Here is a 27374-nt window from a genome sequence, read left to right as displayed (position 1 = left end):
GCCCGAGTGAGGGTCTCTGCCGACAACACACCTGCCTCCGCCTAGGAAACCAGGCAGAGAAACGTTCTCCCGGCCCCACACCTCCCGACGCCTCATGTGGGTGGGTGCCTAGGTCAGTGCGGAGACAGCACGGGCGCCTGCCTGCCTAGGCCACAAAGAGTCCCGACCAAGGGAAACGGGTGGCACCGGGGCCAGGGCGAGGGCCCGCAGCAGGGCGCGCCGTCCCCCCTTGTGCGTTGGGCCGCGCAAGGCCTTGGTGCCACCCCACCCTCCGAGTGGGTTCCCCTCCTTGGCCAGGGCTGGCGGGCTAAGAGCGGCCCTTCCCTTCCACACGGCAAGGCGACGAGGAAGGGGAAGTGAAAGGATCCAGGAACCAGGCAAGGGCCACCTCCGGGTTCCAGGGGCAGCCAAGAAAGAACCTGACGGCACCCAGCCCCCTGTCTCAGGGGAGGGGCCTGGTGGGCACACCTCGAGCAATCCTCTGGGCCCTCCAGGACGGCAGCGGAGCACCGTGTCCGGCACGGGCTCAGTCCAGCCAGGCCCCGCTGGACGGCTCCCCGCGTGGGGGCGAGAGGGGAGAAAAGCGGACGGAGCAACCGCGCCCTCTCTCATCTGCGCCCACTCAGGGCACGCAGGACAGACGGGCCCGCGTGGCTGGCTCCACACACCAGCCCGGGTCTGGTCTGGGCCACGAGCGCACGACTGGGAACTGGCCCATCCAGGACACTGGGTCAGATTCTCCTGGTGGCCCGCCGCACTACAAGGCAGACAACTCCCCAGCTGCCTGGGGGCACGGCATGGGTCCAGAACACGCTCGTGCCAGCGTCAGAGGGCACATCGAGGACTGGTCCTCAGGCAGCGGCCACGCCTCCTGGACGCTGTCCCGGGAGCTCGGAGACCAGCCAACGCCAAGAGGAAGGCAAGGACGTCTCAGGAGAGGCAGAGGCACAGAGCACCACCCTCGCGGAGCCCAGCGTGCCCGCGCCTAAGTCCGCTGCGCACACTGGGCCACCAGGGGCAGTGGGGCACTCCACGCCGGGTCCCATGAGGCTTCTGCACTCGCAGCCTCCGTGGCAACGCCAGGCATGCGGGCTGGGAGTGCTGCACCAGACCCCTGGGGTGGGTCATGGCGGGAGCAGACGTGGGGGGCGGGGAAGCCTACGCCCCTCCCGCACGGGTTAGCAGACCACCACGCAGAGAAACGCACAACCTGCGGACAGGCCCAGGCAGCGTGCAGCCAACCAGAGAACCCGGGAGGACACACGGCCCCGTCTCGGAGCGCCTGACTCGCACCGCGGCCCCTCTCTCCCCAGGGAGCACATCCTTCCCGGGCAGAGCCCCGAGGACGTCCCCGCAGCTCCAGAGCACAGGCCAGCGTTTCGGGACAAGGAATCGCATGGCGACACCTTCCCGGTCCCGGAGGCAATAGGAAAGCCCGTTCTCGCTCAAGGAGCCCCGGCAACCCAGCGGGCTCCCAGGGGCAGAGGACACAAGGCACACGGGGCCCCTACCGTGGTTGTGGTCGTGGTCGTGGTCGTGGTCGTGGTCAGCCTCCTCGGTGCTGGGAGTCATGGTTGGGAGCGGCACGTCCGGAACAGGTTCCCGGGTGCCGGGCTCGGCGTCTGCGGAAGAAGAAGAGACATCACGCACTTGGCCTGAGTGAGGGTCTCTGCCGACAACACACCTGCCTCCGCCTAGGAAACCAGGCAGAGAAACGTTCTCCCGGCCCCACACCTCCCGACGCCTCATGTGGGTGGGTGCCTAGGTCAGTGCGGAGACAGCACGGGCGCCTGCCTGCCTAGGCCACAAAGAGTCCCGACCAAGGGAAACGGGTGGCACCGGGGCCAGGGCGAGGGCCCGCAGCAGGGCGCGCCGTCCCCCCTTGTGCGTTGGGCCGCGCAAGGCCTTGGTGCCACCCCACCCTCCGAGTGGGTTCCCCTCCTTGGCCAGGGCTGGCGGGCTAAGAGCGGCCCTTCCCTTCCACACGGCAAGGCGACGAGGAAGGGGAAGTGAAAGGATCCAGGAACCAGGCAAGGGCCACCTCCGGGTTCCAGGGGCAGCCAAGAAAGAACCTGACGGCACCCAGCCCCCTGTCTCAGGGGAGGGGCCTGGTGGGCACACCTCGAGCAATCCTCTGGGCCCTCCAGGACGGCAACGGAGCACCGTGTCCGGCACGGGCTCAGTCCAGCCAGGCCCCGCTGGACGGCTCCCCGCGTGGGGGCGAGAGGGGAGAAAAGCGGACGGAGCAACCGCGCCCTCTCTCATCTGCGCCCACTCAGGGCACGCAGGACAGACGGGCCCGCGTGGCTGGCTCCACACACCAGCCCGGGTCTGGTCTGGGCCACGAGCGCACGACTGGGAACTGGCCCATCCAGGACACTGGGTCAGATTCTCCTGGTGGCCCGCCGCACTACAAGGCAGACAACTCCCCAGCTGCCTGGGGGCACGGCACGGGTCCAGAACACGCTCGTGCCAGCGTCAGAGGGCACATCGAGGACTTGTCCTCAGGCAGCGGCCACGCCTCCTGGACGCTGTCCCGGGAGCTCGGAGACCAGCCAACGCCAAGAGGAAGGCAAGGACGTCTCAGGAGAGGCAGAGGCACAGAGCACCACCCTCGCGGAGCCCAGCGTGCCCGCGCCTAAGTCCGCTGCGCACACTGGGCCACCAGGGGCAGTGGGGCACTCCACGCCGGGTCCCATGAGGCTTCTGCACTCGCAGCCTCCGTGGCAACGCCAGGCATGCGGGCTGGGAGTGCTGCACCAGACCCCCGGGGTGGGTCATGGCGGGAGCAGACGTGGGGGGCGGGGAAGCCTACGCCCCTCCCGCATGGGTTAGCAGACCACCACGCAGAGAAACGGACAACCTGCGGACAGGCCCAGGCAGCGTGCAGCCAACCAGAGAACCCGGGAGGACACACGGCCCCGTCTCGGAGCGCCTGACTCGCACCGCGGCCCCTCTCTCCCCAGGGAGCACATCCTTCCCGGGCAGAGCCCCGAGGACGTCCCCGCAGCTCCAGAGCACAGGCCAGCGTTTCGGGACAAGGAATCGCATGGCGACACCTTCCCGGTCCCGGAGGCAATAGGAAAGCACGTTCTCACTCAAGGAGCCCCGGCAACCCAGCGGGCTCCCAGGGGCAGAGGACACAAGGCACACGGGCCCCTACCGTGGTCGTGGTCGTGGTCGTGGTTGTGGTCGTGGTCGTGGTCAGCCTCCTCGGTGCTGGGAGTCATGGTTGGGAGCGGCACGTCCGGAACAGGTTCCCGGGTGCCGGGCTCGGCGTCTGCGGAAGAAGAAGAGACATCACGCACTTGGCCCGAGTGAGGGTCTCTGCCGACAACACACCTGCCTCCGCCTAGGAAACCAGGCAGAGAAACGTTCTCCCGGCCCCACACCTCCCGACGCCTCATGTGGGTGGGTGCCTAGGTCAGTGCGGAGACAGCACGGGCGCCTGCCTGCCTAGGCCACAAAGAGTCCGGACCAAGGGAAACGGGTGGCACCGGGGCCAGGGCGAGGGCCCGCAGCAGGGCGCGCCGTCCCCCCTTGTGCGTTGGGCCGCGCAAGGCCTTGGTGCCACCCCACCCTCCGAGTGGGTTCCCCTCCTTGGCCAGGGCTGGCGGGCTAAGAGCGGCCCTTCCCTTCCACACGGCAAGGCGACAAGGTGGGGAAGTGAAAGGATCCAGGAACCAGGCAAGGGCCACCTCCGGGTTCCAGGGGCAGCCAAGAAAGAACCTGACGGCACCCAGCCCCCTGTCTCAGGAGAGGGGCCTGGTGGGCACACCTCGAGCAATCCTCTGGGCCCTCCAGGACGGCAGCGGAGCACCGTGTCCGGCACGGGCTCAGTCCAGCCAGGCCCCGCTGGACGGCTCCCCGCGTGGGGGCGAGAGGGGAGAAAAGCGGACGGAGCAACCGCGCCCTCTCTCATCTGCGCCCACTCAGGGCACGCAGGACAGACGGGCCCGCGTGGCTGGCTCCACACACCAGCCCGGGTCTGGTCTGGGCCACGAGCGCACGACTGGGAACTGGCCCATCCAGGACACTGGGTCAGATTCTCCTGGTGGCCCGCCGCACTACAAGGCAGACAACTCCCCAGCTGCCTGGGGGCACGGCACGGGTCCAGAACACGCTCGTGCCAGCGTCAGAGGGCACATCGAGGACTTGTCCTCAGGCAGCGGCCACGCCTCCTGGACGCTGTCCCGGGAGCTCGGAGACCAGCCAACGCCAAGAGGAAGGCAAGGACGTCTCAGGAGAGGCAGAGGCACAGAGCACCACCCTCGCGGAGCCCAGCGTGCCCGCGCCTAAGTCCGCTGCGCACACTGGGCCACCAGGGGCAGTGGGGCACTCCACGCCGGGTCCCATGAGGCTTCTGCACTCGCAGCCTCCGTGGCAACGCCAGGCATGCGGGCTGGGAGTGCTGCACCAGACCCCCGGGGTGGGTCATGGCGGGAGCAGACGTGGGGGGCGGGGAAGCCTACGCCCCTCCCGCACGGGTTAGCAGACCACCACGCAGAGAAACGCACTACCTGCGGACAGGCCCAGGCAGCGTGCAGCCAACCAGAGAACCCGGGAGGACACACGGCCCCGTCTCGGAGTGCCTGACTCGCACCGCGGCCCCTCTCTCCCCAGGGAGCACATCCTTCCCGGGCAGAGCCCCGAGGACGTCCCCGCAGCTCCAGAGCACAGGCCAGCGTTTCGGGACAAGGAATCGCATGGCGACACCTTCCCGGTCCCGGAGGCAATAGGAAAGCACGTTCTCACTCAAGGAGCCCCGGCAACCCAGCGGGCTCCCAGGGGCAGAGGACACAAGGCACACGGGGCCCCTACCGTGGTTGTGGTCGTGGTCGTGGTCGTGGTCGTGGTCAGCCTCCTCGGTGCTGGGAGTCATGGTTGGGAGCGGCACGTCCGGAACAGGTTCCCGGGTGCCGGGCTCGGCGTCTGCGGAAGAAGAAGAGACATCACGCACTTGGCCCGAGTGAGGGTCTCTGCCGACAACACACCTGCCTCCGCCTAGGAAACCAGGCAGAGAAACGTTCTCCCGGCCCCACACCTCCCGACGCCTCATGTGGGTGGGTGCCTAGGTCAGTGCGGAGACAGCACGGGCGCCTGCCTGCCTAGGCCACAAAGAGTCCCGACCAAGGGAAACGGGTGGCACCGGGGCCAGGGCGAGGGCCCGCAGCAGGGCGCGCCGTCCCCCCTTGTGCGTTGGGCCGCGCAAGGCCTTGGTGCCACCCCACCCTCCGAGTGGGTTCCCCTCCTTGGCCAGGGCTGGCGGGCTAAGAGCGGCCCTTCCCTTCCACACGGCAAGGCGACGAGGTGGGGAAGTGAAAGGATCCAGGAACCAGGCAAGAGCCACCTCCGGGTTCCAGGGGCAGCCAAGAAAGAACCTGACGGCACCCAGCCCCCTGTCTCAGGGGAGGGGCCTGGTGGGCACACCTCGAGCAATCCTCTGGGCCCTCCAGGACGGCAACGGAGCACCGTGTCCGGCACGGGCTCAGTCCAGCCAGGCCCCGCTGGACGGCTCCCCGCGTGGGGGCGAGAGGGGAGAAAAGCGGACGGAGCAACCGCGCCCTCTCTCATCTGCGCCCACTCAGGGCACGCAGGACAGACGGGCCCGCGTGGCTGGCTCCACACACCAGCCCGGGTCTGGTCTGGGCCACGAGCGCACGACTGGGAACTGGCCCATCCAGGACACTGGGTCAGATTCTCCTGGTGGCCCGCCGCACTACAAGGCAGACAACTCCCCAGCTGCCTGGGGGCACGGCCCGGGTCCAGAACACGCTCGTGCCAGCGTCAGAGGGCACATCGAGGACTTGTCCTCAGGCAGCGGCCACGCCACCTGGACGCTTTCCCGGGAGCTCGGAGACCAGCCAACGCCAAGAGGAAGGCAAGGACGTCTCAGGAGAGGCAGAGGCACAGAGCACCACCCTCGCGGAGCCCAGCGTGCCCGCGCCTAAGTCCGCTGCGCACACTGGGCCACCAGGGGCAGTGGGGCACTCCACGCCGGGTCCCATGAGGCTTCTGCACTCGCAGCCTCCGTGGCAACGCCAGGCATGCGGGCTGGGAGTGCTGCACCAGACCCCCGGGGTGGGTCATGGCGGGAGCAGACGTGGGGGGCGGGGAAGCCTACGCCCCTCCCGCATGGGTTAGCAGACCACCACGCAGAGAAACGGACAACCTGCGGACAGGCCCAGGCAGCGTGCAGCCAACCAGAGAACCCGGGAGGACACACGGCCCCGTCTCGGAGCGCCTGACTCGCACCGCGGCCCCTCTCTCCCCAGGGAGCACATCCTTCCCGGGCAGAGCCCCGAGGACGTCCCCGCAGCTCCAGAGCACAGGCCAGCGTTTCGGGACAAGGAATCGCATGGCGACACCTTCCCGGTCCCGGAGGCAATAGGAAAGCCCGTTCTCGCTCAAGGAGCCCCGGCAACCCATCGGGCTCCCAGGGGCAGAGGACACAAGGCACACGGGCCCCTACCGTGGTCGTGGTCATGGTCGTGGTCGTGGTCGTGGTCGTGGTCAGCCTCCTCGGTGCTGGGAGTCATGGTTGGGAGCGGCACGTCCGGAACAGGTTCCCGGGTGCCGGGCTCGGCGTCTGCGGAAGAAGAAGAGACATCACGCACTTGGCCCGAGTGAGGGTCTCTGCCGACAACACACCTGCCTCCGCCTAGGAAACCAGGCAGAGAAACGTTCTCCCGGCCCCACACCTCCCGACGCCTCATGTGGGTGGGTGCCTAGGTCAGTGCGGAGACAGCACGGGCGCCTGCCTGCCTAGGCCACAAAGAGTCCCGACCAAGGGAAACGGGTGGCACCGGGGCCAGGGCGAGGGCCCGCAGCAGGGCGCGCCGTCCCCCCTTGTGCGTTGGGCCGCGCAAGGCCTTGGTGCCACCCCACCCTCCGAGTGGGTTCCCCTCCTTGGCCAGGGCTGGCGGGCTAAGAGCGGCCCTTCCCTTCCACACGGCAAGGCGACGAGGAAGGGGAAGTGAAAGGATCCAGGAACCAGGCAAGGGCCACCTCCGGGTTCCAGGGGCAGCCAAGAAAGAACCTGACGGCACCCAGCCCCCTGTCTCAGGGGAGGGGCCTGGTGGGCACACCTCGAGCAATCCTCTGGGCCCTCCAGGACGGCAGCGGAGCACCGTGTCCGGCACGGGCTCAGTCCAGCCAGGCCCCGCTGGACGGCTCCCCGCGTGGGGGCGAGAGGGGAGAAAAGCGGACGGAGCAACCGCGCCCTCTCTCATCTGCGCCCACTCAGGGCACGCAGGACAGACGGGCCCGCGTGGCTGGCTCCACACACCAGCCCGGGTCTGGTCTGGGCCACGAGCGCACGACTGGGAACTGGCCCATCCAGGACACTGGGTCAGATTCTCCTGGTGGCCCGCCGCACTACAAGGCAGACAACTCCCCAGCTGCCTGGGGGCACGGCATGGGTCCAGAACACGCTCGTGCCAGCGTCAGAGGGCACATCGAGGACTGGTCCTCAGGCAGCGGCCACGCCTCCTGGACGCTGTCCCGGGAGCTCGGAGACCAGCCAACGCCAAGAGGAAGGCAAGGACGTCTCAGGAGAGGCAGAGGCACAGAGCACCACCCTCGCGGAGCCCAGCGTGCCCGCGCCTAAGTCCGCTGCGCACACTGGGCCACCAGGGGCAGTGGGGCACTCCACGCCGGGTCCCATGAGGCTTCTGCACTCGCAGCCTCCGTGGCAACGCCAGGCATGCGGGCTGGGAGTGCTGCACCAGACCCCTGGGGTGGGTCATGGCGGGAGCAGACGTGGGGGGCGGGGAAGCCTACGCCCCTCCCGCACGGGTTAGCAGACCACCACGCAGAGAAACGCACAACCTGCGGACAGGCCCAGGCAGCGTGCAGCCAACCAGAGAACCCGGGAGGACACACGGCCCCGTCTCGGAGCGCCTGACTCGCACCGCGGCCCCTCTCTCCCCAGGGAGCACATCCTTCCCGGGCAGAGCCCCGAGGACGTCCCCGCAGCTCCAGAGCACAGGCCAGCGTTTCGGGACAAGGAATCGCATGGCGACACCTTCCCGGTCCCGGAGGCAATAGGAAAGCCCGTTCTCGCTCAAGGAGCCCCGGCAACCCAGCGGGCTCCCAGGGGCAGAGGACACAAGGCACACGGGCCCCTACCGTGGTCGTGGTCGTGGTGGTGGTCGTGGTCGTGGTCGTGGTCAGCCTCCTCGGTGCTGGGAGTCATGGTTGGGAGCGGCACGTCCGGAACAGGTTCCCGGGTGCCGGGCTCGGCGTCTGCGGAAGAAGAAGAGACATCACACACTTGGCCTGAGTGAGGGTCTCTGCCGACAACACACCTGCCTCCGCCTAGGAAACCAGGCAGAGAAACGTTCTCCCGGCCCCACACCTCCCGACGCCTCATGTGGGTGGGTGCCTAGGTCAGTGCGGAGACAGCACGGGCGCCTGCCTGCCTAGGCCACAAAGAGTCCCGACCAAGGGAAACGGGTGGCACCGGGGCCAGGGCGAGGGCCCGCAGCAGGGCGCGCCGTCCCCCCTTGTGCGTTGGGCCGCGCAAGGCCTTGGTGCCACCCCACCCTCCGAGTGGGTTCCCCTCCTTGGCCAGGGCTGGCGGGCTAAGAGCGGCCCTTCCCTTCCACACGGCAAGGCGACGAGGAAGGGGAAGTGAAAGGATCCAGGAACCAGGCAAGGGCCACCTCCGGGTTCCAGGGGCAGCCAAGAAAGAACCTGACGGCACCCAGCCCCCTGTCTCAGGGGAGGGGCCTGGTGGGCACACCTCGAGCAATCCTCTGGGCCCTCCAGGACGGCAACGGAGCACCGTGTCCGGCACGGGCTCAGTCCAGCCAGGCCCCGCTGGACGGCTCCCCGCGTGGGGGCGAGAGGGGAGAAAAGCGGACGGAGCAACCGCGCCCTCTCTCATCTGCGCCCACTCAGGGCACGCAGGACAGACGGGCCCGCGTGGCTGGCTCCACACACCAGCCCGGGTCTGGTCTGGGCCACGAGCGCACGACTGGGAACTGGCCCATCCAGGACACTGGGTCAGATTCTCCTGGTGGCCCGCCGCACTACAAGGCAGACAACTCCCCAGCTGCCTGGGGGCACGGCACGGGTCCAGAACACGCTCGTGCCAGCGTCAGAGGGCACATCGAGGACTGGTCCTCAGGCAGCGGCCACGCCTCCTGGATGCTGTCCCGGGAGCTCGGAGACCAGCCAACGCCAAGAGGAAGGCAAGGACGTCTCAGGAGAGGCAGAGGCACAGAGCACCACCCTCGCGGAGCCCAGCGTGCCCGCGCCTAAGTCCGCTGCGCACACTGGGCCACCAGGGGCAGTGGGGCACTCCACGCCGGGTCCCATGAGGCTTCTGCACTCGCAGCCTCCGTGGCAACGCCAGGCATGCGGGCTGGGAGTGCTGCACCAGACCCCCGGGGTGGGTCATGGCGGGAGCAGACGTGGGGGGCGGGGAAGCCTACGCCCCTCCCGCACGGGTTAGCAGACCACCACGCAGAGAAACGCACTACCTGCGGACAGGCCCAGGCAGCGTGCAGCCAACCAGAGAACCCGGGAGGACACACGGCCCCGTCTCGGAGCGCCTGACTCGCACCGCGGCCCCTCTCTCCCCAGGGAGCACATCCTTCCCGGGCAGAGCCCCGAGGACGTCCCCGCAGCTCCAGAGCACAGGCCAGCGTTTTGGGACAAGGAATCGCATGGCGACACCTTCCCGGTCCCGGAGGCAATAGGAAAGCCCGTTCTCGCTCAAGGAGCCCCGGCAGCCCAGCGGGCTCCCAGGGGCAGAGGACACAAGGCACACGGGCCCCTACCGTGGTCGTGGTCGTGGTCGTGGTCGTGGTCGTGGTCAGCCTCCTCGGTGCTGGGAGTCATGGTTGGGAGCGGCACGTCCGGAACAGGTTCCCGGGTGCCGGGCTCGGCGTCTGCGGAAGAAGAAGAGACATCACGCACTTGGCCCGAGTGAGGGTCTCTGCCGACAACACACCTGCCTCCGCCTAGGAAACCAGGCAGAGAAACGTTCTCCCGGCCCCACACCTCCCGACGCCTCATGTGGGTGGGTGCCTAGGTCAGTGCGGAGACAGCACGGGCGCCTGCCTGCCTAGGCCACAAAGAGTCCGGACCAAGGGAAACGGGTGGCACCGGGGCCAGGGCGAGGGCCCGCAGCAGGGCGCGCCGTCCCCCCTTGTGCGTTGGGCCGCGCAAGGCCTTGGTGCCACCCCACCCTCCGAGTGGGTTCCCCTCCTTGGCCAGGGCTGGCGGGCTAAGAGCGGCCCTTCCCTTCCACACGGCAAGGCGACGAGGAAGGGGAAGTGAAAGGATCCAGGAACCAGGCAAGGGCCACCTCCGGGTTCCAGGGGCAGCCAAGAAAGAACCTGACGGCACCCAGCCCCCTGTCTCAGGGGAGGGGCCTGGTGGGCACACCTCGAGCAATCCTCTGGGCCCTCCAGGACGGCAACGGAGCACCGTGTCCGGCACGGGCTCAGTCCAGCCAGGTCCCGCTGGACGGCTCCCCGCGTGGGGGCGAGAGGGGAGAAAAGCGGACGGAGCAACCGCGCCCTCTCTCATCTGCGCCCACTCAGGGCACGCAGGACAGACGGGCCCGCGTGGCTGGCTCCACACACCAGCCCGGGTCTGGTCTGGGCCACGAGCGCACGACTGGGAACTGGCCCATCCAGGACACTGGGTCAGATTCTCCTGGTGGCCCGCCGCACTACAAGGCAGACAACTCCCCAGCTGCCTGGGGGCACGGCACGGGTCCAGAACACGCTCGTGCCAGCGTCAGAGGGCACATCGAGGACTGGTCCTCAGGAAGCGGCCACGCCTCCTGGACGCTGTCCCGGGAGCTCGGAGACCAGCCAACGCCAAGAGGAAGGCAAGGACGTCTCAGGAGAGGCAGAGGCACAGAGCACCACCCTCGCGGAGCCCAGCGTGCCCGCGCCTAAGTCCGCTGCGCACACTGGGCCACCAGGGGCAGTGGGGCACTCCACGCCGGGTCCCATGAGGCTTCTGCACTCGCAGCCTCCGTGGCAACGCCAGGCATGCGGGCTGGGAGTGCTGCACCAGACCCCCGGGGTGGGTCATGGCGGGAGCAGACGTGGGGGGCGGGGAAGCCTACGCCCCTCCCGCACGGGTCAGCAGACCACCACGCAGAGAAACGGACAACCTGCGGACAGGCCCAGGCAGCGTGCAGCCAACCAGAGAACCCGGGAGGACACACGGCCCCGTCTCGGAGCGCCTGACTCGCACCGCGGCCCCTCTCTCCCCAGGGAGCACATCCTTCCCGGGCAGAGCCCCGAGGACGTCCCCGCAGCTCCAGAGCACAGGCCAGCGTTTCGGGACAAGGAATCGCATGGCGACACCTTCCCGGTCCCGGAGGCAATAGGAAAGCCCGTTCTCGCTCAAGGAGCCCCGGCAACCCAGCGGGCTCCCAGGGGCAGAGGACACAAGGCACACGGGCCCCTACCGTGGTCGTGGTCGTGCTCGGGGTCGTGGTCGTGGTCAGCCTCCTCGGTGCTGGGAGTCATGGTTGGGAGCGGCACGTCCGGAACAGGTTCCCGGGTGCCGGGCTCGGCGTCTGCGGAAGAAAAGGAGACATCACGCACTTGGCCTGAGTGAGGGTCTCTGCCGACAACACACCTGCCTCCGCCTAGGAAACCAGGCAGAGCAATGTTCTCCCGGCCCCACACCTCCCGACGCCTCATGTGGGTGGGTGCCTAGGTCAGAGTGGAGACAGCACGGGCGCCTGCCTGCCTAGGCCACAAAGAATCCCGGCCAAGGGGAACTGGTGGCACCGGGGCCAGGGCGAGGGCCCGCAGCAGGGCGCGCCGTCCCCCCTTGTGCGTTGGGCCGCGCAAGGCCTTGGTGCCACCCCACCCTCCGAGTGGGTTCCCCTCCTTGGCCAGGGCTGGCGGGCTAAGAGCGGCCCTTCCCTTCCACACGGCAAGGCAACGAGGAAGGGGAAGTGAAAGGATCCAGGAACCAGGCAAGGGCCACCTCCGGGTTCCAGGGGCAGCCAAGAAAGAACCTGACGGCACCCAGCCCCCTGTCTCAGGGGAGGGGCCTGGTGGGCACACCTCGAGCAATCCTCTGGGCCCTCCAGGACGGCAACGGAGCACCGTGTCCGGCACGGGCTCAGTCCAGCCAGGCCCCGCTGGACGGCTCCCCGCGTGGGGGCGAGAGGGGAGAAAAGCGGACGGAGCAACCGCGCCCTCTCTCATCTGCGCCCACTCAGGGCACGCAGGACAGACGGGCCCGCGTGGCTGGCTCCACACACCAGCCCGGGTCTGGTCTGGGCCACGAGCGCACGACTGGGAACTGGCCCATCCAGGACACTGGGTCAGATTCTCCTGGTGGCCCGCCGCACTACAAGGCAGACAACTCCCCAGCTGCCTGGGGGCACGGCACGGGTCCAGAACACGCTCGTGCCAGCGTCAGAGGGCACATCGAGGACTTGTCCTCAGGCAGCGGCCACGCCTCCTGGACGCTGTCCCGGGAGCTCGGAGACCAGCCAACGCCAAGAGGAAGGCAAGGACGTCTCAGGAGAGGCAGAGGCACAGAGCACCACCCTCGTGGAGCCCAGCGTGCCCGCGCCTAAGTCCGCTGCGCACACTGGGCCACCAGGGGCAGTGGGGCACTCCACGCCGGGTCCCATGAGGCTTCTGCACTCGCAGCCTCCGTGGCAACGCCAGGCATGCGGGCTGGGAGTGCTGCACCAGACCCCCGGGGTGGGTCATGGCGGGAGCAGACGTGGGGGGCGGGGAAGCCTACGCCCCTCCCGCATGGGTTAGCAGACCACCACGCAGAGAAACGGACAACCTGCGGACAGGCCCAGGCAGCGTGCAGCCAACCAGAGAACCCGGGAGGACACACGGCCCCGTCTCGGAGCGCCTGACTCGCACCGCGGCCCCTCTCTCCCCAGGGAGCACATCCTTCCCGGGCAGAGCCCCGAGGACGTCCCCGCAGCTCCAGAGCACAGGCCAGCGTTTCGGGACAAGGAATCGCATGGCGACACCTTCCCGGTCCCGGAGGCAATAGGAAAGCCCGTTCTCGCTCAAGGAGCCCCGGCAACCCATCGGGCTCCCAGGGGCAGAGGACACAAGGCACACGGGCCCCTACCGTGGTCGTGGTCATGGTCGTGGTCGTGGTCGTGGTCGTGGTCAGCCTCCTCGGTGCTGGGAGTCATGGTTGGGAGCGGCACGTCCGGAACAGGTTCCCGGGTGCCGGGCTCGGCGTCTGCGGAAGAAGAAGAGACATCACACACTTGGCCTGAGTGAGGGTCTCTGCCGACAACACACCTGCCTCCGCCTAGGAAACCAGGCAGAGAAACGTTCTCCCGGCCCCACACCTCCCGACGCCTCATGTGGGTGGGTGCCTAGGTCAGTGCGGAGACAGCACGGGCGCCTGCCTGCCTAGGCCACAAAGAGTCCGGACCAAGGGAAACGGGTGGCACCGGGGCCAGGGCGAGGGCCCGCAGCAGGGCGCGCCGTCCCCCCTTGTGCGTTGGGCCGCGCAAGGCCTTGGTGCCACCCCACCCTCCGAGTGGGTTCCCCTCCTTGGCCAGGGCTGGCGGGCTAAGAGCGGCCCTTCCCTTCCACACGGCAAGGCGACGAGGAAGGGGAAGTGAAAGGATCCAGGAACCAGGCAAGGGCCACCTCCAGGTTCCAGGGGCAGCCAAGAAAGAACCTGACGGCACCCAGCCCCCTGTCTCAGGGGAGGGGCCTGGTGGGCACACCTCGAGCAATCCTCTGGGCCCTCCAGGACGGCAACGGAGCACCGTGTCCGGCACGGGCTCATTCCAGCCAGGTCCCGCTGGACGGCTCCCCGCGTGGGGGCGAGAGGGGAGAAAAGCGGACGGAGCAACCGCGCCCTCTCTCATCTGCGCCCACTCAGGGCACGCAGGACAGACGGGCCCGCGTGGCTGGCTCCACACACCAGCCCGGGTCTGGTCTGGGCCACGAGCGCACGACTGGGAACTGGCCCATCCAGGACACTGGGTCAGATTCTCCTGGTGGCCCGCCGCACTACAAGGCAGACAACTCCCCAGCTGCCTGGGGGCACGGCACGGGTCCAGAACACGCTCGTGCCAGCGTCAGAGGGCACATCGAGGACTGGTCCTCAGGAAGCGGCCACGCCTCCTGGACGCTGTCCCGGGAGCTCGGAGACCAGCCAACGCCAAGAGGAAGGCAAGGACGTCTCAGGAGAGGCAGAGGCACAGAGCACCACCCTCGCGGAGCCCAGCGTGCCCGCGCCTAAGTCCGCTGCGCACACTGGGCCACCAGGGGCAGTGGGGCACTCCACGCCGGGTCCCATGAGGCTTCTGCACTCGCAGCCTCCGTGGCAACGCCAGGCATGCGGGCTGGGAGTGCTGCACCAGACCCCCGGGGTGGGTCATGGCGGGAGCAGACGTGGGGGGCGGGGAAGCCTACGCCCCTCCCGCACGGGTCAGCAGACCACCACGCAGAGAAACGCACAACCTGCGGACAGGCCCAGGCAGCGTGCAGCCAACCAGAGAACCCGGGAGGACACACGGCCCCGTCTCGGAGCGCCTGACTCGCACCGCGGCCCCTCTCTCCCCAGGGAGCACATCCTTCCCGGGCAGAGCCCCGAGGACGTCCCCGCAGCTCCAGAGCACAGGCCAGCGTTTCGGGACAAGGAATCGCATGGCGACACCTTCCCGGTCCCGGAGGCAATAGGAAAGCCCGTTCTCGCTCAAGGAGCCCCGGCAACCCAGCGGGCTCCCAGGGGCAGAGGACACAAGGCACACGGGCCCCTACCGTGGTCGTGGTCGTGCTCGGGGTCGTGGTCGTGGTCAGCCTCCTCGGTGCTGGGAGTCATGGTTGGGAGCGGCACGTCCGGAACAGGTTCCCGGGTGCCGGGCTCGGCGTCTGCGGAAGAAAAGGAGACATCACGCACTTGGCCTGAGTGAGGGTCTCTGCCGACAACACACCTGCCTCCGCCTAGGAAACCAGGCAGAGCAATGTTCTCCCGGCCCCACACCTCCCGACGCCTCATGTGGGTGGGTGCCTAGGTCAGAGTGGAGACAGCACGGGCGCCTGCCTGCCTAGGCCACAAAGAATCCCGGCCAAGGGGAACGGGTGGCACCGGGGCCAGGGCGAGGGCCCGCAGCAGGGCGCGCCGTCCCCCCTTGTGCGTTGGGCCGCGCAAGGCCTTGGTGCCACCCCACCCTCCGAGTGGGTTCCCCTCCTTGGCCAGGGCTGGCGGGCTAAGAGCGGCCCTTCCCTTCCACACGGCAAGGCGACGAGGAAGGGGAAGTGAAAGGATCCAGGAACCAGGCAAGGGCCACCTCTGGGTTCCAGGGGCAGCCAAGAAAGAACCTGACGGCACCCAGCCCCCTGTCTCAGGGGAGGGGCCTGGTGGGCACACCTCGAGCAATCCTCTGGGCCCTCCAGGACGGCAACGGAGCACCGTGTCCGGCACGGGCTCAGTCCAGCCAGGCCCCGCTGGACGGCTCCCCGCGTGGGGGCGAGAGGGGAGAAAAGCGGACGGAGCAACCGCGCCCTCTCTCATCTGCGCCCACTCAGGGCACGCAGGACAGACGGGCCCGCGTGGCTGGCTCCACACACCAGCCCGGGTCTGGTCTGGGCCACGAGCGCACGACTGGGAACTGGCCCATCCAGGACACTGGGTCAGATTCTCCTGGTGGCCCGCCGCACTACAAGGCAGACAACTCCCCAGCTGCCTGGGGGCACGGCCCGGGTCCAGAACACGCTCGTGCCAGCGTCAGAGGGCACATCGAGGACTTGTCCTCAGGCAGCGGCCACGCCTCCTGGACGCTGTCCCGGGAGCTCGGAGACCAGCCAACGCCAAGAGGAAGGCAAGAACGTCTCAGGAGAGGCAGAGGCACAGAGCACCACCCTCGTGGAGCCCAGCGTGCCCGCGCCTAAGTCCGCTGCGCACACTGGGCCACCAGGGGCAGTGGGGCACTCCACGCCGGGTCCCATGAGGCTTCTGCACTCGCAGCCTCCGTGGCAACGCCAGGCATGCGGGCTGGGAGTGCTGCACCAGACCCCCGGGGTGGGTCATGGCGGGAGCAGACGTGGGGGGCGGGGAAGCCTACGCCCCTCCCGCACGGGTCAGCAGACCACCACGCAGAGAAACGCACAACCTGCGGACAGGCCCAGGCAGCGTGCAGCCAACCAGAGCACCCGGGAGGACACACGGCCCCGTCTCGGAGCGCCTGACTCGCACCGCGGCCCCTCTCTCCCCAGGGAGCACATCCTTCCCGGGCAGAGCCCCGAGGACGTCCCCGCAGCTCCAGAGCACAGGCCAGCGTTTCGGGACAAGGAATCGCATGGCGACACCTTCCCGGTCCCGGAGGCAATAGGAAAGCCCGTTCTCGCTCAAGGAGCCCCGGCAACCCAGCGGGCTCCCAGGGGCAGAGGACACAAGGCACACGGGCCCCTACCGTGGTCGTGGTGGTGGTCGTGGTCGTGGTCGTGGTCAGCCTCCTCGGTGCTGGGAGTCATGGTTGGGAGCGGCACGTCCGGAACAGGTTCCCGGGTGCCGGGCTCGGCGTCTGCGGAAGAAAAGGAGACATCACACACTTGGCCTGAGTGAGGGTCTCTGCCAACAACACACCTGCCTCCGCCTAGGAAACCAGGCAGAGCAATGTTCTCCCGGCCCCACACCTCCCGACGCCTCATGTGGGTGGGTGCCTAGGTCAGAGTGGAGACAGCACGGGCGCCTGCCTGCCTAGGCCACAAAGAGTCCCGACCAAGGGAAACGGGTGGCACCGGGGCCAGGGCGAGGGCCCGCAGCAGGGCGCGCCGTCCCCCCTTGTGCGTTGGGCCGCGCAAGGCCTTGGTGCCACCCCACCCTCCGAGTGGGTTCCCCTCCTTGGCCAGGGCTGGCGGGCTAAGAGCGGCCCTTCCCTTCCACACGGCAAGGCGACGAGGAAGGGGAAGTGAAAGGATCCAGGAACCAGGCAAGGGCCACCTCCGGGTTCCAGGGGCAGCCAAGAAAGAACCTGACGGCACCCAGCCCCCTGTCTCAGGGGAGGGGCCTGGTGGGCACACCTCGAGCAATCCTCTGGGCCCTCCAGGACGGCAACGGAGCACCGTGTCCGGCACGGCCTCAGTCCAGCCAGGCCCCGCTGGACGGCTCCCCGCGTGGGGGCGAGAGGGGAGAAAAGCGGACGGAGCAACCGCGCCCTCTCTCATCTGCGCCCACTCAGGGCACGCAGGACAGACGGGCCCGCGTGGCTGGCTCCACACACCAGCCCGGGTCTGGTCTGGGCCACGAGCGCACGACTGGGAACTGGCCCATCCAGGACACTGGGTCAGATTCTCCTGGTGGCCCGCCGCACTACAAGGCAGACAACTCCCCAGCTGCCTGGGGGCACGGCCCGGGTCCAGAACACGCTCGTGCCAGCGTCAGAGGGCACATCGAGGACTTGTCCTCAGGCAGCGGCCACGCCTCCTGGACGCTGTCCCGGGAGCTCGGAGACCAGCCAACGCCAAGAGGAAGGCAAGAACGTCTCAGGAGAGGCAGAGGCACAGAGCACCACCCTCGTGGAGCCCAGCGTGCCCGCGCCTAAGTCCGCTGCGCACACTGGGCCACCAGGGGCAGTGGGGCACTCCACGCCGGGTCCCATGAGGCTTCTGCACTCGCAGCCTCCGTGGCAACGCCAGGCATGCGGGCTGGGAGTGCTGCACCAGACCCCCGGGGTGGGTCATGGCGGGAGCAGACGTGGGGGGCGGGGAAGCCTACGCCCCTCCCGCACGGGTCAGCAGACCACCACGCAGAGAAACGCACAACCTGCGGACAGGCCCAGGCAGCGTGCAGCCAACCAGAGCACCCGGGAGGACACACGGCCCCGTCTCGGAGCGCCTGACTCGCACCGCGGCCCCTCTCTCCCCAGGGAGCACATCCTTCCCGGGCAGAGCCCCGAGGACGTCCCCGCAGCTCCAGAGCACAGGCCAGCGTTTCGGGACAAGGAATCGCATGGCGACACCTTCCCGGTCCCGGAGGCAATAGGAAAGCCCGTTCTCGCTCAAGGAGCCCCGGCAACCCAGCGGGCTCCCAGGGGCAGAGGACACAAGGCACACGGGCCCCTACCGTGGTCGTGGTGGTGGTCGTGGTCGTGGTCGTGGTCAGCCTCCTCGGTGCTGGGAGTCATGGTTGGGAGCGGCACGTCCGGAACAGGTTCCCGGGTGCCGGGCTCGGCGTCTGCGGAAGAAAAGGAGACATCACACACTTGGCCTGAGTGAGGGTCTCTGCCAACAACACACCTGCCTCCGCCTAGGAAACCAGGCAGAGCAATGTTCTCCCGGCCCCACACCTCCCGACGCCTCATGTGGGTGGGTGCCTAGGTCAGAGTGGAGACAGCACGGGCGCCTGCCTGCCTAGGCCACAAAGAGTCCCGACCAAGGGAAACGGGTGGCACCGGGGCCAGGGCGAGGGCCCGCAGCAGGGCGCGCCGTCCCCCCTTGTGCGTTGGGCCGCGCAAGGCCTTGGTGCCACCCCACCCTCCGAGTGGGTTCCCCTCCTTGGCCAGGGCTGGCGGGCTAAGAGCGGCCCTTCCCTTCCACACGGCAAGGCGACGAGGAAGGGGAAGTGAAAGGATCCAGGAACCAGGCAAGGGCCACCTCCGGGTTCCAGGGGCAGCCAAGAAAGAACCTGACGGCACCCAGCCCCCTGTCTCAGGGGAGGGGCCTGGTGGGCACACCTCGAGCAATCCTCTGGGCCCTCCAGGACGGCAACGGAGCACCGTGTCCGGCACGGCCTCAGTCCAGCCAGGCCCCGCTGGACGGCTCCCCGCGTGGGGGCGAGAGGGGAGAAAAGCGGACGGAGCAACCGCGCCCTCTCTCATCTGCGCCCACTCAGGGCACGCAGGACAGACGGGCCCGTGTGGCTGGCTCCACACACCAGCCCGGGTCTGGTCTGGGCCACGAGCGCACGACTGGGAACTGGCCCATCCAGGACACTGGGTCAGATTCTCCTGGTGGCCCGCCGCACTACAAGGCAGACAACTCCCCAGCTGCCTGGGGGCACGGCCCGGGTCCAGAACACGCTCGTGCCAGCGTCAGAGGGCACATCGAGGACTTGTCCTCAGGCAGCGGCCACGCCTCCTGGACGCTGTCCCGGGAGCTCGGGAGACCAGCCAACGCCAAGAGGAAGGCAAGGACGTCTCAGGAGAGGCAGAGGCACAGAGCACCACCCTCGCGGAGCCCAGCGTGCCCGCGCCTAAGTCCGCTGCGCACACTGGGCCACCAGGGACAGTGGGGCACTCCACGCCGGGTCCCATGAGGCTTCTGCACTCGCAGCCTCCGTGGCAACGCCAGGCATGCGGGCTGGGAGTGCTGCACCAGACCCCCGGGGTGGGTCATGGCGGGAGCAGACGTGGGGGGCGGGGAAGCCTACGCCCCTCCCGCACGGGTTAGCAGACCACCACGCAGAGAAACGCACAACCTGCGGACAGGCCCAGGCAGCGTGCAGCCAACCAGAGCACCCGGGAGGACACACGGCCCCGTCTCGGAGCGCCTGACTCGCACCGCGGCCCCTCTCTCCCCAGGGAGCACATCCTTCCCGGGCAGAGCCCCGAGGACGTCCCCGCAGCTCCAGAGCACAGGCCAGCGTTTCGGGACAAGGAATCGCATGGCGACACCTTCCCGGTCCCGGAGGCAATAGGAAAGCCCGTTCTCGCTCAAGGAGCCCCGGCAACCCAGCGGGCTCCCAGGGGCAGAGGACACAAGGCACACGGGCCCCTACCGTGGTCGTGGTCGTGGTCTAGGTCGTGGTCGTGGTCAGCCTCCTCGGTGCTGGGAGTCATGGTTGGGAGCGGCACGTCCGGAACAGGTTCCCGGGTGCCGGGCTCGGCGTCTGCGGAAGAAAAGGAGACATCACGCACTTGGCCTGAGTGAGGGTCTCTGCCGACAACACACCTGCCTCCGCCTAGGAAACCAGGCAGAGCAATGTTCTCCCGGCCCCACACCTCCCGACGCCTCATGTGGGTGGGTGCCTAGGTCAGAGTGGAGACAGCACGGGCGCCTGCCTGCCTAGGCCACAAAGAATCCCGGCCAAGGGGAACTGGTGGCACCGGGGCCAGGGCGAGGGCCCGCAGCAGGGCGCGCCGTCCCCCCTTGTGCGTTGGGCCGCGCAAGGCCTTGGTGCCACCCCACCCTCCGAGTGGGTTCCCCTCCTTGGCCAGGGCTGGCGGGCTAAGAGCGGCCCTTCCCTTCCACACGGCAAGGCGACGAGGAAGGGGAAGTGAAAGGATCCAGGAACCAGGCAAGGGCCACCTCCGGGTTCCAGGGGCAGCCAAGAAAGAACCTGACGGCACCCAGCCCCCTGTCTCAGGGGAGGGGCCTGGTGGGCACACCTCGAGCAATCCTCTGGGCCCTCCAGGACGGCAACGGAGCACCGTGTCCGGCACGGGCTCAGTCCAGCCAGGCCTCGCTGGACGGCTCCCCGCGTGGGGGCGAGAGGGGAGAAAAGCGGACGGAGCAACCGCGCCCTCTCTCATCTGCGCCCACTCAGGGCACGCAGGACAGACGGGCCCGCGTGGCTGGCTCCACACACCAGCCCGGGTCTGGTCTGGGCCACGAGCGCACGACTGGGAACTGGCCCATCCAGGACACTGGGTCAGATTCTCCTGGTGGCCCGCCGCACTACAAGGCAGACAACTCCCCAGCTGCCTGGGGGCACGGCACGGGTCCAGAACACGCTCGTGCCAGCGTCAGAGGGCACATCGAGGACTTGTCCTCAGGCAGCGGCCACGCCTCCTGGACGCTGTCCCGGGAGCTCGGAGACCAGCCAACGCCAAGAGGAAGGCAAGGACGTCTCAGGAGAGGCAGAGGCACAGAGCACCACCCTCGCGGAGCCCAGCGTGCCCGTGCCTAAGTCCGCTGCGCACACTGGGCCACCAGGGGCAGTGGGGCACTCCACGCCGGGTCCCATGAGGCTTCTGCACTCGCAGCCTCCGTGGCAATGCCAGGCATGCGGGCTGGGAGTGCTGCACCAGACCCCCGGGGTGGGTCATGGCGGGAGCAGACGTGGGGGGCGGGGAAGCCTACGCCCCTCCCGCACGGGTTAGCAGACCACCACGCAGAGAAACGCACAACCTGCGGACAGGCCCAGGCAGCGTGCAGCCAACCAGAGCACCCGGGAGGACACACGGCCCCGTCTCGGAGCGCCTGACTCGCACCGCGGCCCCTCTCTCCCCAGGGAGCACATCCTTCCCGGGCAGAGCCCCGAGGACGTCCCCGCAGCTCCAGAGCACAGGCCAGCGTTTCGGGACAAGGAATCGCATGGCGACACCTTCCCGGTCCCGGAGGCAATAGGAAAGCCCATTCTCGCTCAAGGAGCCCCGGCAACCCAGCGGGCTCCCAGGGGCAGAGGACACAAGGCACAAGGGCCCCTACCGTGGTCGTGGTCGTGGTCGTGGTCGTGGTCGTGGTCGTGGTCAGCCTCCTCGGTGCTGCGAGTCATGGTTGGGAGCGGCACGTCCGGAACAGGTTCCCGGGTGCCGGGCTCGGCGTCTGCGGAAGAAAAGGAGACATCACGCACTTGGCCTGAGTGAGGGTCTCTGCCGACAACACACCTGCCTCCGCCTAGGAAACCAGGCAGAGCAATGTTCTCCCGGCCCCACACCTCCCGACGCCTCATGTGGGTGGGTGCCTAGGTCAGAGTGGAGACAGCACGGGCGCCTGCCTGCCTAGGCCACAAAGAATCCCGGCCAAGGGAAACTGGTGGCACCGGGGCCAGGGCGAGGGCCCGCAGCAGAGCGCGCCGTCCCCCCTTGTGCGTTGGGCCGCGCAAGGCCTTGGTGCCACCCCACCCTCTGAGTGGGTTCCCCTCCTTGGCCAGGGCTGGCGGGCTAAGAGCGGCCCTTGCCTTCCACACGGCAAGGCGACGAGGAAGGGGAAGTGAAAGGATCCAGGAACCAGGCAAGGGCCACCTCCGGGTTCCAGGGGCAGCCAAGAAAGAACCTGACGGCACCCAGCCCCCTGTCTCAGGGGAGGGGCCTGGTGGGCACACCTCGAGCAATCCTCTGGGCCCTCCAGGACGGCAACGGAGCACCGTGTCCGGCACGGGCTCAGTCCAGCCAGGCCTCGCTGGACGGCTCCCCGCGTGGGGGCGAGAGGGGAGAAAAGCGGACGGAGCAACCGCGCCCTCTCTCATCTGCGCCCACTCAGGGCACGCAGGACAGACGGGCCCGCGTGGCTGGCTCCACACACCAGCCCGGGTCTGGTCTGGGCCACGAGCGCACGACTGGGAACTGGCCCATCCAGGACACTGGGTCAGATTCTCCTGGTGGCCCGCCGCACTACAAGGCAGACAACTCCCCAGCTGCCTGGGGGCACGGCCCGGGTCCAGAACACGCTCGTGCCAGCGTCAGAGGGCACATCGAGGACTTGTCCTCAGGCAGCGGCCACGCCTCCTGGACGCTGTCCCGGGAGCTCGGAGACCAGCCAACGCCAAGAGGAAGGCAAGGACGTCTCAGGAGAGGCAGAGGCACAGAGCACCACCCTCGCGGAGCCCAGCGTGCCCGCGCCTAAGTCCGCTGCGCACACTGGGCCACCAGGGGCAGTGGGGCACTCCACGCCGGGTCCCATGAGGCTTCTGCACTCGCGGCCTCCGTGGCAACGCCAGGCATGCGGGCTGGGAGTGCTGCACCAGACCCCCGGGGTGGGTCATGGCGGGAGCAGACATGGGGGGCGGGGAAGCCTACGCCCCTCCCGCACGGGTTAGCAGACCACCACGCAGAGAAACGGACAACCTGCGGACAGCCCCAGGCAGCGTGCAGCCAACCAGAGCACCCGGGAGGACACACGGCCCCGTCTCGGAGTGCCTGACTCGCACCGCGGCCCCTCTCTCCCCAGGGAGCACATCCTTCCCGGGTAGAGCCCCGAGGACTTCCCCGCAGCTCCAGAGCACAGGCCAGCGTTTTGGGACAAGGAATCGCATGGCGACACCTTCCCGGTCCCGGAGGCAATAGGAAAGCCCGTTCTCGCTCAAGGAGCCCCGGCAACCCAGCGGGCTCCCAGGGGCAGAGGACACAAGGCACACGGGCCCCTACCGTGGTCGTGGTCGTGGTGGTGGTCGTGGTCGTGGTCGTGGTCAGCCTCCTCGGTGCTGGGAGTCATGGTTGGGAGCGGCACGTCCGGAACAGGTTCCCGGGTGCCGGGCTCGGCGTCTGCGGAAGAAGAAGAGACATCACGCACTTGGCCTGAGTGAGGGTCTCTGCCGACAACACACCTGCCTCCGCCAAGGAAACCAGGCAGAGCAATGTTCTCCCGGCCCCACACCTCCCGACACCTCATGTGGGTGGGTGCCTAGGTCAGAGTGGAGACAGCACGGGCGCCTGCCTGCCTAGGCCACAAAGAATCCCGGCCAAGGGAAACTGGTGGCACCGGGGCCAGGGCGAGGGCCTGCAGCAGAGCGCGCCGTCCCCCCTTGTGTGTTGGGCCGCGCAAGGCCTTGGTGCCACCCCACCCTCCGAGTGGGTTCCCCTCCTTGGCCAGGGCTGGCGGGCTAAGAGCGGCCCTTCCCTTCCACACGGCAAGGCGACGAGGAAGGGGAAGTGAAAGGATCCAGGAACCAGGCAAGGGCCACCTCCGGGTTCCAGGGGCAGCCAAGAAAGAACCTGACGGCACCCAGCCAGCCCCCTGTCTCAGGGGAGGGGCCTGGTGGGCACACCTCGAGCAATCCTCTGGGCCCTCCAGGACGGCAACGGAGCACCGTGTCCGGCACGGGCTCAGTCCAGCCAGGCCCCGCTGGACGGCTCCCCGCGTGGGGGCGAGAGGGGAGAAAAGCGGACGGAGCAACCGCGCCCTCTCTCATCTGCGCCCACTCAGGGCACGCAGGACAGACGGGCCCGCGTGGCTGGCTCCACACACCAGCCCGGGTCTGGTCTGGGCCACGAGCGCACGACTGGGAACTGGCCCATCCAGGACACTGGGTCAGATTCTCCTGGTGGCCCGCCGCACTACAAGGCAGACAACTCCCCAGCTGCCTGGGGGCACGGCACGGGTCCAGAACACGCTCGTGCCAGCGTCAGAGGGCACATCGAGGACTGGTCCTCAGGCAGCGGCCACGCCTCCTGGACGCTGTCCCGGGAGCTCGGAGACCAGCCAACGCCAAGAGGAAGGCAAGGACGTCTCAGGAGAGGCAGAGGCACAGAGCACCACCCTCGCGGAGCCCAGCGTGCCCGCGCCTAAGTCCGCTGCGCACACTGGGCCACCAGGGGCAGTGGGGCACTCCACGCCGGGTCCCATGAGGCTTCTGCACTCGCGGCCTCCGTGGCAACTCCAGGCATGCGGGCTGGGAGTGCTGCACCAGACCCCCGGGGTGGGTCATGGCGGGAGCAGACGTGGGGGGCGGGGAAGCCTACGCCCCTCCCGCACGGGTCAGCAGACCACCACGCAGAGAAACGCACAACCTGCGGACAGGCCCAGGCAGCGTGCAGCCAACCAGAGCACCCGGGAGGACACACGGCCCCGTCTCGGAGCGCCTGACTCGCACCGCGGCCCCTCTCTCCCCAGGGAGCACATCCTTCCCGGGCAGAGCCCCGAGGACGTCCCCGCAGCTCCAGAGCACAGGCCAGCGTTTCGGGACAAGGAATCGCATGGCGACACCTTCCCGGTCCCGGAGGCAATAGGAAAGCCCGTTCTCGCTCAAGGAGCCCCGGCAACCCAGCGGGCTCCCAGGGGCAGAGGACACAAGGCACACGGGGCCCCTACCGTGGTTGTGGTCGTGGTCGTGGTCGTGGTGGTGGTCGTGGTCGTGGTCGTGGTCAGCCTCCTCGGTGCTGGGAGTCATGGTTGGGAGCGGCACGTCCGGAACAGGTTCCCGGGTGCCGGGCTCGGCGTCTGCGGAAGAAGAAGAGACATCACGCACTTGGCCTGAGTGAGGGTCTCTGCCGACAACACACCTGCCTCCGCCTAGGAAACCAGGCAGAGAAACGTTCTCCCGGCCCCACACCTCCCGACGCCTCATGTGGGTGGGTGCCTAGGTCAGTGCGGAGACAGCACGGGCGCCTGCCTGCCTAGGCCACAAAGAGTCCCGACCAAGGGAAACGGGTGGCACCGGGGCCAGGGCGAGGGCCCGCAGCAGGGCGCGCCGTCCCCCCTTGTGCGTTGGGCCGCGCAAGGCCTTGGTGCCACCCCACCCTCCGAGTGGGTTCCCCTCCTTGGCCAGGGCTGGCGGGCTAAGAGCGGCCCTTGCCTTCCACACGGCAAGGCGACGAGGAAGGGCAAGTGAAAGGATCCAGGAACCAGGCAAGGGCCACCTCCGGGTTCCAGGGGCAGCCAAGAAAGAACCTGACGGCACCCAGCCCCCTGTCTCAGGGGAGGGGCCTGGTGGGCACACCTCGAGCAATCCTCTGGGCCCTCCAGGACGGCAACGGAGCACCGTGTCCGGCACGGGCTCAGTCCAGCCAGGCCCCGCTGGACGGCTCCCCGCGTGGGGGCGAGAGGGGAGAAAAGCGGACGGAGCAACCGCGCCCTCTCTCATCTGCGCCCACTCAGGGCACGCAGGACAGACGGGCCCGCGTGGCTGGCTCCACACACCAGCCCGGGTCTGGTCTGGGCCACGAGCGCACGACTGGGAACTGGCCCATCCAGGACACTGGGTCAGATTCTCCTGGTGGCCCGCCGCACTACAAGGCAGACAACTCCCCAGCTGCCTGGGGGCACGGCACGGGTCCAGAACACGCTCGTGCCAGCGTCAGAGGGCACATCGAGGACTGGTCCTCAGGCAGCGGCCACGCCTCCTGGACGCTGTCCCGGGAGCTCGGAGACCAGCCAACGCCAAGAGGAAGGCAAGGACGTCTCAGGAGAGGCAGAGGCACAGAGCACCACCCTCGCGGAGCCCAGCGTGCCCGCGCCTAAGTCCGCTGCGCACACTGGGCCACCAGGGGCAGTGGGGCACTCCACGCCGGGTCCCATGAGGCTTCTGCACTCGCGGCCTCCGTGGCAACTCCAGGCATGCGGGCTGGGAGTGCTGCACCAGACCCCCGGGGTGGGTCATGGCGGGAGCAGACGTGGGGGGCGGGGAAGCCTACGCCCCTCCCGCACGGGTCAGCAGACCACCACGCAGAGAAACGCACAACCTGCGGACAGGCCCAGGCAGCGTGCAGCCAACCAGAGCACCCGGGAGGACACACGGCCCCGTCTCGGAGCGCCTGACTCGCACCGCGGCCCCTCTCTCCCCAGGGAGCACATCCTTCCCGGGCAGAGCCCCGAGGACGTCCCCGCAGCTCCAGAGCACAGGCCAGCGTTTCGGGACAAGGAATCGCATGGCGACACCTTCCCGGTCCCGGAGGCAATAGGAAAGCCCGTTCTCGCTCAAGGAGCCCCGGCAACCCAGCGGGCTCCCAGGGGCAGAGGACACAAGGCACACGGGGCCCCTACCGTGGTTGTGGTCGTGGTCGTGGTCGTGGTGGTGGTCGTGGTCGTGGTCGTGGTCAGCCTCCTCGGTGCTGGGAGTCATGGTTGGGAGCGGCACGTCCGGAACAGGTTCCCGGGTGCCGGGCTCGGCGTCTGCGGAAGAAGAAGAGACATCACGCACTTGGCCTGAGTGAGGGTCTCTGCCGACAACACACCTGCCTCCGCCTAGGAAACCAGGCAGAGAAACGTTCTCCCGGCCCCACACCTCCCGACGCCTCATGTGGGTGGGTGCCTAGGTCAGTGCGGAGACAGCACGGGCGCCTGCCTGCCTAGGCCACAAAGAGTCCCGACCAAGGGAAACGGGTGGCACCGGGGCCAGGGCGAGGGCCCGCAGCAGGGCGCGCCGTCCCCCCTTGTGCGTTGGGCCGCGCAAGGCCTTGGTGCCACCCCACCCTCCGAGTGGGTTCCCCTCCTTGGCCAGGGCTGGCGGGCTAAGAGCGGCCCTTCCCTTCCACACGGCAAGGCGACGAGGAAGGGGAAGTGAAAGGATCCAGGAACCAGGCAAGGGCCACCTCCGGGTTCCAGGGGCAGCCAAGAAAGAACCTGACGGCACCCAGCCCCCTGTCTCAGGGGAGGGGCCTGGTGGGCACACCTCGAGCAATCCTCTGGGCCCTCCAGGACGGCAACGGAGCACCGTGTCCGGCACGGGCTCAGTCCAGCCAGGCCCCGCTGGACGGCTCCCCGCGTGGGGGCGAGAGGGGAGAAAAGCGGACGGAGCAACCGCGCCCTCTCTCATCTGCGCCCACTCAGGGCACGCAGGACAGACGGGCCCGCGTGGCTGGCTCCACACACCAGCCCGGGTCTGGTCTGGGCCACGAGCGCACGACTGGGAACTGGCCCATCCAGGACACTGGGTCAGATTCTCCTGGTGGCCCGCCGCACTACAAGGCAGACAACTCCCCAGCTGCCTGGGGGCACGGCACGGGTCCAGAACACGCTCGTGCCAGCGTCAGAGGGCACATCGAGGACTGGTACTCAGGCAGCGGC

At 68.7% G+C, this 27374-nt stretch overlaps 1 protein-coding gene across 3 annotated transcripts; it reads right to left on the bottom strand.

Moving 5' to 3' along the window:
• Positions 1 to 6318: 6318 nt before the first annotated feature.
• LOC138843575 (zinc transporter ZIP10-like) lies at positions 6319 to 24507 on the bottom strand. 3 transcript variants are annotated; one of them, XM_070048177.1, is made up of 6 exons: positions 16403 to 17236; positions 14751 to 14861; positions 13093 to 13209; positions 11441 to 11551; positions 8131 to 9899; positions 6462 to 6589 (listed from the first exon to the last, which is right to left on the bottom strand). In XM_070048177.1, exons 1-5 carry the CDS (start codon positions 16638 to 16640, stop codon positions 9724 to 9726), a joined length of 753 nt encoding a protein of 250 aa, XP_069904278.1. In that variant the 5' UTR covers positions 16641 to 17236; the 3' UTR covers positions 6462 to 6589; positions 8131 to 9723. The 3 variants fall into 3 exon arrangements, with proteins under 3 accessions (XP_069904277.1, XP_069904279.1, XP_069904278.1); XM_070048176.1 differs by lacking the exon at positions 8131 to 9899 and having other exon boundaries at positions 6319 to 6589; XM_070048178.1 differs by lacking the exons at positions 8131 to 9899; positions 14751 to 14861; positions 16403 to 17236 and adding an exon at positions 23018 to 24507 and having other exon boundaries at positions 6320 to 6589.
• Positions 24508 to 27374: the final 2867 nt, after the last annotated feature.

This window comes from Oryctolagus cuniculus, chromosome 8, assembly GCF_964237555.1.
Source record: "Oryctolagus cuniculus chromosome 8, mOryCun1.1, whole genome shotgun sequence".
Lineage (NCBI taxonomy): Eukaryota > Metazoa > Chordata > Mammalia > Lagomorpha > Leporidae > Oryctolagus > Oryctolagus cuniculus.
Note: the sequence above shows the minus strand (reverse complement) of the source record. Positions and strands in the feature narration are given on the sequence as shown.

What these genes read in the sequence shown, in the direction of transcription:
- LOC138843575 (XM_070048176.1), bottom strand. Translation starts at nt 16,640, where the DNA reads ATGAGGCGTCGGGAGGTGTGGGGCCGGGAGAACATTGCTCTGCCTGGT. An exon ending in CGACCATGACCACGACCACG is followed by an intron (nt 11,552 to 13,092) that starts GTAGGGGCCCGT and finishes TTTCTTCCGCAG; the next exon opens with ACGCCGAGCCCGGCACCCGG. An exon ending in CGAGCACGACCACGACCACG is followed by an intron (nt 6,590 to 11,440) that starts GTAGGGGCCCGT and finishes CTTCTTCCGCAG; the next exon opens with ACGCCGAGCCCGGCACCCGG.